At 37.2% G+C, this 14,282-nt stretch overlaps 1 protein-coding gene across 1 annotated transcript; it reads left to right on the top strand.

Annotated features, from left to right (window-relative positions):
* Positions 1 to 7,904: 7,904 nt before the first annotated feature.
* On the top strand, positions 7,905 to 13,383 carry LOC128509657 (uncharacterized). Its single transcript, XM_053481477.1, has 6 exons — positions 7,905 to 7,989; positions 8,421 to 8,629; positions 9,630 to 10,630; positions 11,754 to 11,823; positions 12,201 to 12,381; positions 12,619 to 13,383. Exons 2-6 carry the CDS (start codon positions 8,425 to 8,427, stop codon positions 12,779 to 12,781), a joined length of 1,620 nt encoding a protein of 539 aa, XP_053337452.1. The 5' UTR covers positions 7,905 to 7,989; positions 8,421 to 8,424; the 3' UTR covers positions 12,782 to 13,383.
* Positions 13,384 to 14,282: the final 899 nt, after the last annotated feature.

Genomic DNA, 14,282 nt, shown 5'->3' with positions numbered 1-14,282 from the left:
GTAAACAGCATGCATTCCGATATTTCGAGATCGGTTTCAGGCCTCCTTCATATGTGGATATAAATCAGATATAAATCCGATATGTGCTAATGTGATTGTGGTGTAAACAGACAGATCGGATTTCCTGAGCCATTGCGTTCTGTACGTCATTAAAACTGCAACTTCTTTGCGGTTTAATGACGTAATGTTATTCTCTGGTGGAAGCACGTGTGGAATTATAACATCGCAGGTGACATGGAAAAGGAAAAGCACCCCCCCATTTAAAATTAATAAATCAGTATTTGGTGAATGAAGCAGATGCACAGCCTGCAATTATGCCTTTTTTTTCACCTCCTCCGTTTTAAAACCATGGTGACGTTTCGTAAACTTTGCATATATCGCAGTGTCGAGCATACTTCACCTCTGTCTATCTTGGTTAGTGTGTAGCGCAAGAACCTCCCTTTAAGTATGCGCGATGTTTCAGCTGCGAGGAGGTCCCAGCCGCCGCCGAGCGCCTCGAGGAGGTCCCAGCCGCCGCCGAGCGCCTCGAGGAGGTCCCAGCCGCCGCCGAGCGCCTCGAGGAGGTCCCAGCCGCCGCCGAGCGCCTCGAGGAGGTCCCAGCCGCCGCCGAGCGCCTCGAGGAGGTCCCAGCCGCTGCCGAGCGCCTCGAGGAGGTCCCAGCCACACCAGCAGGCCTCATGTGGAGGCCCCCACCTTCGTCCAGTAGCCCTTAATCAAGGCTCGCCGCCTTCGGAGCGACACCCCAGCACAGCGTCCAGCACCCGGCTTCGATGTCGGGCACCCACTGCTGCACGGCGGAGGAAAAGCCAGTACTGCATCGGCCGCCCGGATTGGGGGACAACACAGCACTGTCTTCAGGGGCTCTACTTCTCAGAGCAATACAGTGCTGCCCCCTCCGCCTGGCCTACAACAGCGATCCGGTGCTGCCTCCGCCACACAGTCGACTACGGGAGCTAGCCCGTCGGGGTCGGGTGAAAGGACACGGGACACCAGGGAAGTGCCCTGAGACCACCAATAGCGCTCCGGAGGAGCGGTTTAAGGGGGGGGGTACTGTAAGGGTCCTCCACTAGAGGTTACTGTTTTTATTTTGTAGTTTTTGTTGGCCGACTCAGTTTCCCAGCAGGCACCTCGGTCAGGTGAGGCAGTGCACACCTGAACCGAGGTAGCCATCAATCTATAAATAGCTCATTAGACTGGGAAACTGGGTCGAGCATTTTTGGTATTACCACTGTCATTTGTGTGGGCATTTTGGTTTGTTCTATTTTGTTATTTGTTTAGTTTGTACTTTGATTTTAGTTGTGTTGACTTGGGCTCTCTTATTGGCAATGTTTCTGTGTATGTTTTGTGTGTCTGTGTTAGTGGAGCTGATTCAGTCCTGTCCTCCTGTGTTCTTGTGTTTAGCTAGAGCAGGTAAGTAGTTAGGTGTGTGTTTGGCTAGGAGCATGTTTAGCTAAATTCTATGTTGAGTTACAGTAACTAGCATGCTTCTAGCCATAGCCCCACTGTGTCTTTAGCTGTTCTGTGTTTCCTACCTCCCTAGTTGCCCAGTGAGCCTAGCCTTTGAGTGTCCCCTAGCCTAGCCTTTGAGTGTCCCCTAGCCTAGCCACTGGGTATCCCTGGTCCTTGTGTTTCTGTGCCCCCATTCCCTAGTGTGTTTAAGCTATTAGGTAAGTGTAGCTTAGTGCATGTTGGGGCTAAAGACATGCTTAGCTAGGTGTATGTGTAGCTGACTGCCATGGTTAAGCTTAGCTTAACCATGTTTGGCTAAAAGCCATGCCTAGCTGATTGCCAGGTCTTTAGCCCTCGTCCCGTCCCTCTCTTGGTCTCTCGTCGCTAGTCTTTACGTGTCCCCCGTGCTCTCTAGTGTCCCCCGTGCTCTCTAGTGTCCCCCGTGCTCTCTAGTGTCCCCCGTGCTCTCTAGTGTCCCCCGTGCTCTCTAGTGTCCCCCGTGCTCTCTAGTGTCCAGTTTCAGCTCCACGCCTCGTTTGTGTCCTGTTATGTGTTTGTCCCCCTGCCTGTGTCTCGCCACAGGGCGTGTGTTTGTTCCCCTGTCTGTGTCTTGCCAGAGAGCCCCTGTTAGCACAAAGTTAAGTATTGTTTGAGTTTGTTTGTTCCTTTGTTTGTATCTTTATTTATACTTTGTGTTTACCCTTTATTAAAAGACTCTTATTGGTTACATCACCCCTCTGCCTCTATGCCTGCTTCTTCCGCCCACGGCGTTCAACACCTGCCACAACACCCCGTTCATGACATAAATGTGTTGACATTTTGTGTTCTTTTTGCATAATAAATCTTTAAAACTATATATAACTGCAGAGCACTAATACAGCACTAATATCTCTTTTACATCCAACAGTGGGCATTCATGGACAGTATGGACACATTCATGCACATTTTTTGCACTATATACTTATACTTTCATTATGGACCACTGCACAAATCACTTTAATAATAAGACACTTTAAAAAGTCACTTTATGCATATTTGCACACCTCAGCCATTTTTTAAATTACTTATGGACAAATTTCTTTTTTTTTTTCTTTCATATTTCTATACTATATATATTTTGTTCTTATTTGTACAGTATATTTTTATTCTTATTTTATTTTAGGTAGCACAGTATATTTTTACTTTTACTAGTTAATTTCATTTTTCTGCAATATTTCTTTTACTGCAATATGTCTTTGTTTACTTGTACAGTATATTTTACCAGTTAACTTTATTTTCTACCGTATTACCTTTTATTTATATTTATTCTTATGGTTAAGTTTTTATTTTAAGGTCACTGGTAGTCGAAAAAGCATTTCACTGCCTATCGTACTGTGTATGACCGTGTACGTGATAAATAAAATTTGAATTTGAATTTGAGAGCTTCAGCACCTACGTGTTACTCAGTCACCCACTTGGCCCCTCCCCCCAGCCTTGTGCCACATTCAGATGGGAAGTTCGGATCATTTTAGTCACTCAGTTCTTTGAATCTCGTTCAACCAAGCGAAGGAATCTTTTTTTTTTTTTTGGTCATTTAGTTCATTTCGGTCATTTGATCAGAAATAAAATAAATTTACGTTTTAAATAAACAGACCCCCATATGTATAGTGTACAGTACACGGCTTGGTTTTTAAACTTTCTCTTGTTTATTTAAACTTTACAATTTTTGTTTTTAAATTAAAATTATTTTACAAAACAACAATGTAATACTGTGTTTGGTGTTTATTTTATGTATGTAAATATACAGTAACTGCATAGTGTCTATGGGAGTCACGTGACAAAAGAATGAACGATTCAGATTGGAAAGACTCAAAGGTAACTACTCATTTCTGTTTCCTGTATATAACCTGTGGAGGTGAGAAGAGGCAAGATGGCGACATTGGCACACATGTTTTTTTTTTATTTAAATTTATTTTAACTTGTATTTTTTTTTACTTACCAGCGTGTTTAATTAGTGAGTTATCATGTTTGTTTGACAGACTTAGAATTAGTTTATTCAATGAACACAACACTTACGGGAGCTTGGCCGTCATGGCCTTTGGGATTTATTAATGGTCGTCTAATTTCATCAGCAAATAAAACCAAAGGGTGATTACTCTTCTGTGAAATAAAAATGAGGATTTACATAGTGAGAACTAAATAGGAAACTGTTATCTGCCAGGGCATCAGTTTATCATTATTATTTTTTGCTGTGGCTTTTTGAGTCAGATTTTAATAACCGATGATATTTAATCCTAGTTGGAATAGATTTTTATTCTTGATTGTTTATAGTGTTATACCTATTTCAAGTTTCTATTTAATAGTTGTATTTCTTTTCTCTCATTAAACATTAGGTAAAATAATACCAAAAGCTGCTTTAAAGAGAAAAAAGCTCAATGTGTTCATTTGCAGGAAACTCACTCGAGTGGCGGTGATTGTACTTTTTGGTTTAATCAGTGGGATGAACCAATTTTATTTGCTCATGGCACAAGGCATTCAGGAGGCGTTGCTTTTTTGTTTAACCACTTAACTGGAAAACTTATTGAATCAAGATCTGCTTTAGATGTACATTGGTTATTTTATATTGAAAAAAAGATAACTGTTACATTATCTTGGGAAATGTGTATGGTTATAACAATATATCCCAAAACAAACTTTTAATTTCAGACATTTCACTAATATTAGAGGAAATGAAAACAAAATATGCTAATGATTTTGTTCTACTGGGTGGTGACTTTAATATGGTGTATAATGAGTGGCTAGATAGATCACCAACTAAATATGATGTACATCACTATAATTCATTACTGCTACACTTTTGTAATAAACAGGGTGTAATAGATCCCTGGCGTAAATCAAACCCTTATCAAAGATGATTTTGATGGTTTAAACCTGATGCCTCTATCAAGTCCTGAATTAATTTTTGGTTAATTTCTTATAATTTTCTATACTATCAAACAATATCCAGTTTATTCACCCCTTACAGATCAGTGGTAAATTAAGTTGACAATAAATCATGTTCGTAATAAAGGTTATTGGAAACTTATTCCAACCTTTTTGTAAAAGATGAATATGCAAAATTGGTTAAAGATATAATTTATAATTTCAAGTAATTTAACAATATAATTAACAAGTAATTTGCTCTCCTGGACAAGTAAATGGGATTTTTTAAAAATATAAACTTCATCTGTTATCTATTTCTTATAGTAAACAGATAAACAAAAATCATATCACAGACGTCTATTACTAAATATACCTGAACTGAACATTTAAACTAAATGAATTTAACAGAAGGTGATAACTCAAGGTTGCTATTTTTGCAATCACAATTTTATGCAGTCTTTATACACTGTAAAAAATTTCTGTAAATTTACATAGAAATTTAACAGAAAAATGCTGTTTTAATGAAATATCAGTAGGTTGCCGTTTTTTACAGTGCATTGTGGGAAGACTTGCTCACTTCAGGTTAGTAGTCGAACAACAACAGTATGTCACTGTTATTTAACGGTATTATATCATATTTTTTTTATTTGTGCGACGTGTATTATCACCACGAGGTAATTAGAGTGCACCTTTATCTATGTTTGTCATATCTTTAAAAATATTACAGAGGGTTTTTTATAATTATTTCTAAAGTATTTCTAAAAATAACATTATAAAAACATGTGGGTAACGGATCAATTAAAACAGAGACCATTGTAGCTGGGTGCCACAGACGGATGCGACACGGAGCTGCGGAACTTCCATACTGCATTACATTTTCCATCGTGTTGCTAACAGGTAAGAGTTCGCTTTTATTCAAACTGTTCATTTGATGAAAAATCTGTAAGTTCAACTCTGAAATTCGATTTTCGTATTATTTTTAAATTCATCGGTTCAATACACCATATTTTACTCACTGTTTTATTGGTGTTACAGACGATTTCTAAAATTCATGCGGTAACGTTAAAGATTCGGTGAAGCCGTTGTAATTAACTTAATTACATGCAGTTAGCAGCTTGAAACTTTCCCAAACTGACTGGGTAAGTTAACGTTAATGTTTAAATACAAGATAAATTATATGCTTGTTACATTTTACCTCAATTTAACTTTACATTACATTGGCAAGCTATACCCATAGTTGGAAAGACAGGTTTAGTTTATTTTAGTTGACAGTAAATGATATAAGCAAATTATCGACAGATTACTGTGAATGTGCTTATTTAAAAAAAAATCTAACGTCAAATACTCTTGCACTTTGTCACCATTTTATCTTTTGATCGTGACTCGAATGCATCAGTAATTTGTTAGTTAGTGTTCCGGCTGTTTTTTGCATTATGTTTCCCTGTAATTTCTGTAGGGAAACGTGTGCTACCCCTGCGATTTATGTGAAACACATGAAAATACACAGTCATGTCTCAAATAGTGTATTCCGTTGTTGCATACGTAACTGTAATAGAAAGTTTCAAAAACACGCAGGCTTGAAATCTCACGTATACAGACACCATAAAAGATATAAGTCAGAAACCACAATGTGCACTACACATTCATTGGAATGTCATGTTGATTTGTGTGGTGCCAAAAGTTCCAGTTTACCTGACTTTATTTCTCATATCAAAATGCACATTAAAGAGGGTCGAAGAGTCACATGCCCTTTTATGCAGTGTGGTAAAAAGTTTGCTGTTATATCAACATTTACCTCTCATTTGTCTAGAAAACATAAAGAAGACACAAGACAATCAATCACGACATCTGAAGCCAGCTGCTCCCAGATTCAAGAGGATAATTTTCAGTCTGATACACAGACGGATGAAGGTGAGAACTGTGAGGAACCAGATGTAAGTCCTGAAAATGTTGATGAGACATTGTTTTTAAGGAATCTTGCTCTGTTCTATTTGAAACTGCAAGCAAAATTATTGCTTCCAGCCTCAGTAATTCAGACAGTCATTGAAGATATTCAGTCTATCCATGAAATCAACCTGTCTCATATGCTTTTCAAACTTCAGGAAAAGTTAGTTTCACTTGACGTTCCAGAGACAATGATAAAAATGGTTCTTGACGATCTTAAACCTGAAGATCTTTTTATGTCGTGTAACAGTCATACCTTAAGATCAGATCAGCGAAGAAAATCATTTTTCAAGAACAGTTTCCATTATGTTGAGCCGGTCCCTATTCGTCTAGGACAGAATGAAGCAGGAAAAGAGTGTTTTGCACAGTACATACCGATTAAACAAACAATTGAAACTCTTCTTAACTGCAAGTCTGTAAGGGAACAGTACAGAGATGTGCACAGTCATGTCCCAGTGAAGGACATTTTAAAAGATGTGTGGGATGGTGAAAATGGAACTGCAAACATGCATAAAATAGATAAATCTGCCTTAGGCTTGATCTTATATCAAGACTCTTTTGAAGTTGTGAACCCTTTAGGGTCTGGCAGGAAAAAACATAAAATACTTGCTATGTACCTTACATTAGCAGATCTGTGTCCTTATAACAGATCAAGCACTGATCAAATGCAATTGGTGTTTCTCTGTAGGGAACAAGACTTCAAATACTTTGGTGAAAAATTGGTCATGAGGTGCTTAGTCGACGACCTAAAAGACCTTGAGACTACAGGTGTATGTTTTCCTGATGGACTGAACATTAAAGCAATTCTGTGGGCGATAGCCGGTGACAATTTAGGCTCACATAGCATAGGTGGGTTTGTGGAGAATTTCAGTGGAAGCACATACTTCTGCCGATACTGTGAAGTAGATAAAAAAACATTTCAGCAAGATCCACTTTCCAGGGCCACATTTCGTACAGTGCAGTCGTACAAAGATCATGTTCAAAACCGTTCCGAGGGTTTGCTTCATAGTGGAGGCATCAAGTTCGACTCATCATTCAATGAGCTCTCTTTCTATCATGTTTGTCAGCCAGGGTTGCCCCCATGCCTTGGACATGATTTGTTTGAAGGTGTTGTGTCGTATGACATTCCTTTATGTATACAACATCTTGTAAGAGTTGACAGACAGTTTACTTACCTGGAATTAAATCGCAGGATCAGTCAGTTTAAGTTTCTGGGTAACGAAAACAGGGACAGACCTTGTGAAATTAACCCAGGAAGTGAGAAGCTTGGTGGCCAAGCTGTACAAAACTGGTGTTTTTTGAGGATGCTGCCATTGTTGATTGGTGACAAAATTGAATCCCCTGATACAAATGAAGTTTGGCAACTAATTTTACTGTTAAGGGAAATCGTTGCACTTGTTTGTTCACCAGCCATTTCCACCGGTCAGGTGGGGTATTTGAGAGTTTTGATTGATGAGTACCTACATTTTAGGAAACACATTTTTCCTGCCCACTGTCTCAGACCTAAACATCATTATCTTAGCCACTACCCTGACCTGATTATATATTTTGGTCCACTCATTCGCTTGTGGACTTTAAGGTTTGAGAGCAAGCATGTTTATTTCAAACAGTGTGTAAGAAAATTACATAACTTTAAAAATCTGTGCTTTACTCTTGCAGAAAGACATCAGCTTCTCCAGGCATTTCTTCACGCTGGTGAGTTCTTCCCTCCCACTATTGTAGCAGACAAGGCAACAGAGTTTGTAGTAAGTGACTACAATGACGCCATTAGGGAAGCTGTGGCTGGATATGATTTTCAGCCTGAAAATACTACGGTTGCTCATGAGGCAACTGTTAAAGGAACAACATACAAAAAAAACATGTATGTTGTTATTCAGGAAACTGATGAAGGCATTATTGTGGGAAGGATTGTGATGACAGTCATACAGAATTCTTCAGTGTATTTCATCACTGAACTTTTCCAAACTTCCACTATCCATAACATGGGTGTTTACTGCTTGACAGTAAAAAATGGTTCCTACTCTTGTGTTAATCAGGATGACCTTCTGGATTATTATCCATTGTCGAAGTACACAGTCTTTGATATGTCTGTAATAGTTCTTCATCATTCCCTTCTCTTAATTTAGAGCAATGTCTTGCCTGGTGGAAGAATTGAGGGCGATCATCCTCAGGGCATTGCCGACAAATGTTGAGAACACCACAGAGCTTTTGATTGAGAGACTTTTAGAGTCGGGAGTGGAATCCAAAGATGATCTCCAATTTGTTGAAGAACATGACCTCAGTAGCATTCTACCAGCTATAAAAGTCAGAAAACTTCTCAGTGCTTTCAAAATGGGTAATTACTTTTTTATATCTCATTTACATTCGTTCTTAAAAGCAAAAGTAGACATTTTTATTCAGTAACTAGTTAGCCAGATATTAAAAATTACATAATTTACATATGTCACTGTAGATAAATACAATCGTTAATATATCTTGGTTCATTTGTAATGGCATTTAATGGGGTTCAAGTTAAAGCTGCATCCAGTCATAATAGAAGTAATCCATATGACTAATAAATTTCTTCCAAAGTTAAACGATGCATTTGTGAGCAAACCTAATAATATTGTGAGCTAATTTAGGGATAATGTTGCATAGAAATCTATACATACAGAAGCAGACATGCTAGAAAGTAAGTTTGAGAATGGTGACATGTCAGTATTTAAGAATATAATTCGTTCTTGAGTGTGTTGTGACATTTCACATGCCACCATTTTAAACCTACTGTGCTGGAGTTTATTTTTTATATACATTTATATGCAACATGGTATTCACCAAATGAGCTATTCTCCTATGTTAACCAAAGTCATGTGGAGCATCAAAACCTTGGATACCATTGAATCAATTTATAAATCTAGAAAGAGCCAGGCTATTATTTAATATAACAAATATAATTATATAACACTATTGTTTTCATCTGAAGAAAGCCATTAATATACACTAAAGATGACATTTGTTAGTAAATTATGGGGTAATTTTAATTTCACGGTGAACTATTTCTTTAATATTAGAAAGTGTGAATAGACAAATTTTAGGCCTGACATTTTGGAAGTGCATGTTACAGTAAGAGTGTTACAGTTTTAATGGGGTTTTAATTTCCTGTTTAACAATTTAATTTGCTTGCTCACTACAATAGTAACATTAACAATGTAAATAGTTTAAAAATGATGCCTATAAACTGCCCATTTAAACAATATGTGATGATGTATATATTTTATTATGTTTAATTGAAGTTGTCTATACAGATCAAGTGGGGTGAATTTTAACTGCCTGTTTAATATTTTGGTGGTTTATAGAGAGGGAAACTGTCACTTTGGATCTCACCATCATGGAGAACACTCCTTCCTTGTCAGCTGGGAGCTCCTCACCATTGCCATCCTCTTCTAATTTGTCTGTCTCTACTGATGGAGAATCCAGCAGTCTTGAATGCAGTAAGCCATCTACATCCTATATTAGGAAATCATGGCCAGACACCTTCAAAGTACCATGGCAGCTCATGCCTGCAGAAATTCAGTCTGCTATTTCCTCTGGAAAAAGGCCTTCACCAGCAGCAAGACGACAAATGGTTAGGGTACTTGCAGATGAAATGAAAAAAATGGAGACAACCCCAACACGTTCACAGTGTCTTACCATTTGCAAAACAATTGTCAATCAATATCCCCAGAGCTTTGCAGACCAGCTTCATGATGGACGAATTATAGGGGAAGGATACAGCTCACTTTTGACCCAGGTCAAGACAAGAATTGAGAACCTCAGTCGGACCACCAGCTTCCGACAGCACCGATCATCACTCTGTGGTGTTAAAAGAGGACCAACCGACACATATGGCTGTGTACGGTTTCAGCCTGATCTTCCTTTAGAGGAAACGGAGGACTCAGTTGAGAATAAACGTCAAAAGCTGGAGGATATCTACTCTCGTGAAGGAACAAAGGGTGGCGAGAATGCTGAAGTAATTCAATTGATGGAGACAACTTTCTGCCTGCAACGAAGTCAAATAAATAGCATTCCAGCACCTTCTGTTGCAGAGGTAATAAAAAAGTGGCCATACCTTTTTCTCCAGAAAGGCCTATTTACACATTTTGAGCTTCTGACTGAGATCAATGTCCTACGTGCGTTTGAACTTTCTGTCGAAGAGTGTGGGAGGAGCATTGTACAGTTTTTTAAAACCAGGCCAACTAACTCAGAAGTTAAGGCAGTTCTTTCCAAGGAGGAAGCCATTGATTCAGCCCATCTCATAGTTCAACTCCTAATGGCTCACTTTGCAGAGAATCAAGATGGACTTATTCTTCAAGAAAATGTAAGTTTTTCTTTATATACATTGTTATTAGTACTTACTATGAACAAATGTGTAGGAAAAGGACTTGTTTAATTTTACATATTAGGATATTTTAATAAATAAATTGTCTGTTTGTTCCTCTGTATTTCTTAGTTTTGCCTCAGAAACAGCATTTCTGATGTCACCCCACAAGTTTTCTATTGGTTAAGGTCTGGGGATTGGTCTGGCTGATGCTTGCACCACCATGCTTCACGGTCTTCAGAGTGTACTGTGGCTTTAATTCAGTGTTTGGGGGTTGACTGACAAACTGTCTGTGGCCCCTAAACACTGAATTAAAGCCACAGTACACTCTGAAGACCGTGAAGCATGGTGGTGCAAGCATCATGATATGGGGCTGTTTCTCTTACTATGGTGTCGGGCCTATTTATCGCATACCAGGGATCATGGATCAATTTGCTTATAACAAAATATTTGAAGAGGTCATGCTGCCTTATGCTGAAGAGGAAATGCCCTTAAAATGGGTGTTTCAACAAGACAATGACCCCAAACACACCAGTAAGCGAGCAGCATCTTGGATCCAGAGCAACAAAATTAAGGTTATGGAGTGGCTCGTCCAATCCCCGGACCTTAACCAATAGAAAACTTGTGGGGTGACATCAGAAATGCTGTTTCTGAGGCAAAACTAAGAAATACAGAGGAATTGTCAAATGATCCGTGGCTGGAATACCTGTTTACAGGTGCCAGAAGTTGGTTGACTCCATGCAGCACAGATGTGAAGCAGTTCTCAAAAACAGTGGTTATTCAACTAAATATTAGTTTAGTGATTCACAGGAAAGCTAAATCTTAATGTTTTTTCAGTTTATGAAGTAAATATTTCAGTTTGTATTGAAAAAGGCAGACACTGCTATTTTTTTGAACAGCCCAATATCATTGTTACTGTCATTTTCTGTAAAGTGATTAAAATATTGATCGTTTTTCTTCATGTTTTGAAGTAAAATATAATGTGCAGTGTTCCCAATAAATGGAAATAAAATATTATAAGAATTCTGAGCTTTACTCACATTTTAAAAACACTGCTATTATTTTGAACATAACTGTATGTTTTTTGGATATGGTAATTTCTAATTCTTATCTTTACCAATAGATGTCTGCCACTCCTGCTGACCTTGAGAAGACTGGTAACCTACCTGTGACTCCTCGATTGATCCTGCTTGGTAAGTATATGAAATATGACATGTCTGTATGTTCACTAAACAAGGATCACACTCTAGGCTGGCTGGCACAACTTTTTACCATTAGGAAAACATTCATCTTGATGTGCCTCATTCTGGCCACTGTATAAAAAAGTTTGATTAAAGTGTACTTTTTTAAACTGAAGAAAATATTTGATGTGATGCCTGAATGAGTTTGTGCTGTTTAGTTTGCATATCATAACCTTAGTGGCTTGTTGGCTAAAATATTAAAAACTGCAAGGTTAGTTGTCTGGGAAGATATGAATATTATATGATTTTGTCAGGGCTTGCATAATTTGTTAGCTATGTTAGCTCTCCAAGGATAATAGTTTATAACATAATCTGTACACTCCTTTAAGGTCCAAGTGATACTCAAGGGCGGTGGATGAAACAATGGATGATCAGCTTGGAGGGCAGAATAATCTGTGAGGGTGTGCAACCAACCTTTCTGTCTGGACTTGCTGCTTTGTTTTCACTGTATTACATCTTTAACCTGCAATATCAAGAGGAAGCAGCATCCACATTGGAATTCCTTCAAAGGTAAATTTATTTTTATCTTACAATAATATGGTAATAATAGTATTTTAAAAAGTAAAGTTAAAGTTTCTGGGTCTTTAAAGGTTTAAGCTGTAAGTTTGGTAACACTTCATAACATTAGCTAATGTATTAAATAACAAGCTTTACAGTACTGTGTAAATCTTTTAAATCTTGTTTTATTATTAAAGGTTTAAGAATTTTAAGTTTGATGACAGAAAGTCTTCCCTTATTATTTTTTAGACGATTTGTTGGAATAAATCCGGAAAAAGGGACCAAGGCTGCAAAAGGAAAAGTGACATCTAAAAAGACTGGAAAAACTGTTCAAAAGAAGACCATGACAGTCAATCTGAAAGTGTCAAATCTTTTAAAAAGATTGATGGACTTTGAGTGGCACTTTATTTAAAATGTTTTTTGTTTTACAGTGGTTTGTATATACTGTTATTATTTTTTTTTGTATTCTACTTTTTATATCCAGAAAGGGCTTGTGTTTGATAAAGCCTTGTGTTGATTTATTTATTTTCATTATTTTTTTTCGGAAGCTTGATTTGAAGCTTGTTTATTATTTAATGTCAAGTTGAGGCATTTTGAAATTGTGTTTGTTTTCTTAAGCCATCTTTGTATTTCTCCATGTTATGGGTGCTTATTTGTTGCACCATAGTTTATGCACTCAAAAATATGATGGCTTGCATTTTCACACATTTCTTTTTGGCACAACAAACAGCTTAACAATTAATATAATGTTAAATGGAAATAAAGAAGGACTAAAACAGTAAGTTGGCATTATTTATTTTGTTTTCCACAAATATAAAATGCAGGGTATAATAGCATTTGCAATTTAGAATAATTGGGCTGTGATTAAAATGTATATTAACAGCTATATACTGCTAAATAACAGTTGTATGCTGTAGCTAACAAAACAGTATCTTGCTGTTAATTTTAATAACAGTAACCCACTGTTTTTTAACAGTGCAATGCTGGCAACCACAGCTGCCAGTAGATTACCGTTTTTTTACAGCATTTTTTTTTACAGTGTAAATGGCAAAGGGGTGTGTATTAGATCAAGAGCTAAATGGATGAAAGAAGGAGAAAAAAAATACAGCTTATTTCTGAAGATTAGAAAAAATAAGGAACTCTATTAAAACCTTAATCTTTGATGGGGTAGAATGCTCAGATACACAATTAATAGCTAAAAACAATAGCTAGCTTCTATCAAGATTTATTCTCTTCTTCCTCATCAATATTAGATCCTGATCCTCTTTTTGAAAAACTAAGTGAATCTGTCCCTCAAATAGATGCACAGTACAAACTTGATTGAGAGCTTGATTCTGCTGTTATGTGTTTGCCATTAGATAAATCACCTGGACTAGATGGTATTACATCTAACTTTTATCGAGATTTATTAAGAAAATTTCTTAAAAACTAATATTGAAAAATGTGGCATTATTACCATACACGAATGTCACCTTACAACTGCATATAATATTCTAATTAAATTAAATGTTAAATATTTAGGCATACACACTTCTAAAGATGAGATCAGGATGGAAATACAAAATGTCTGGGACAGACGGAATGAGTGCAGAAATAGACTTGAGGTATGGATACAAAGAAATTAATAAAATTTTTGGTAGATTTTATTTAACTAAAAAGGAAAGTCTGTCTACATTTACATTTACATTTAGGCATTTGGCAGACGCTCTTATCCAGAGCGACTTACAAAAAGTGCTTTAATGTTTACAACATTGGATACATACTTACACTGGGTTTACTAGGTTAATAACTAAGTACCATTAGTCCAACACAACTGAGGTGTTTTTTTTTTTTTTTTTTTTTTTCTTTTTTTTTTTTTCGGGGGGAGGGGGGTTAGTCCAAGTACTGGAGAAACAGATGCGTCTTGAGTCGTC

Source organism: Clarias gariepinus, chromosome 21 (assembly GCF_024256425.1).
Source record: "Clarias gariepinus isolate MV-2021 ecotype Netherlands chromosome 21, CGAR_prim_01v2, whole genome shotgun sequence".
Taxonomy (NCBI): domain Eukaryota; kingdom Metazoa; phylum Chordata; class Actinopteri; order Siluriformes; family Clariidae; genus Clarias; species Clarias gariepinus.
The sequence above is the reverse complement of the archived record's forward strand: the minus strand, read 5'-3'. Positions and strand labels throughout refer to the sequence as shown.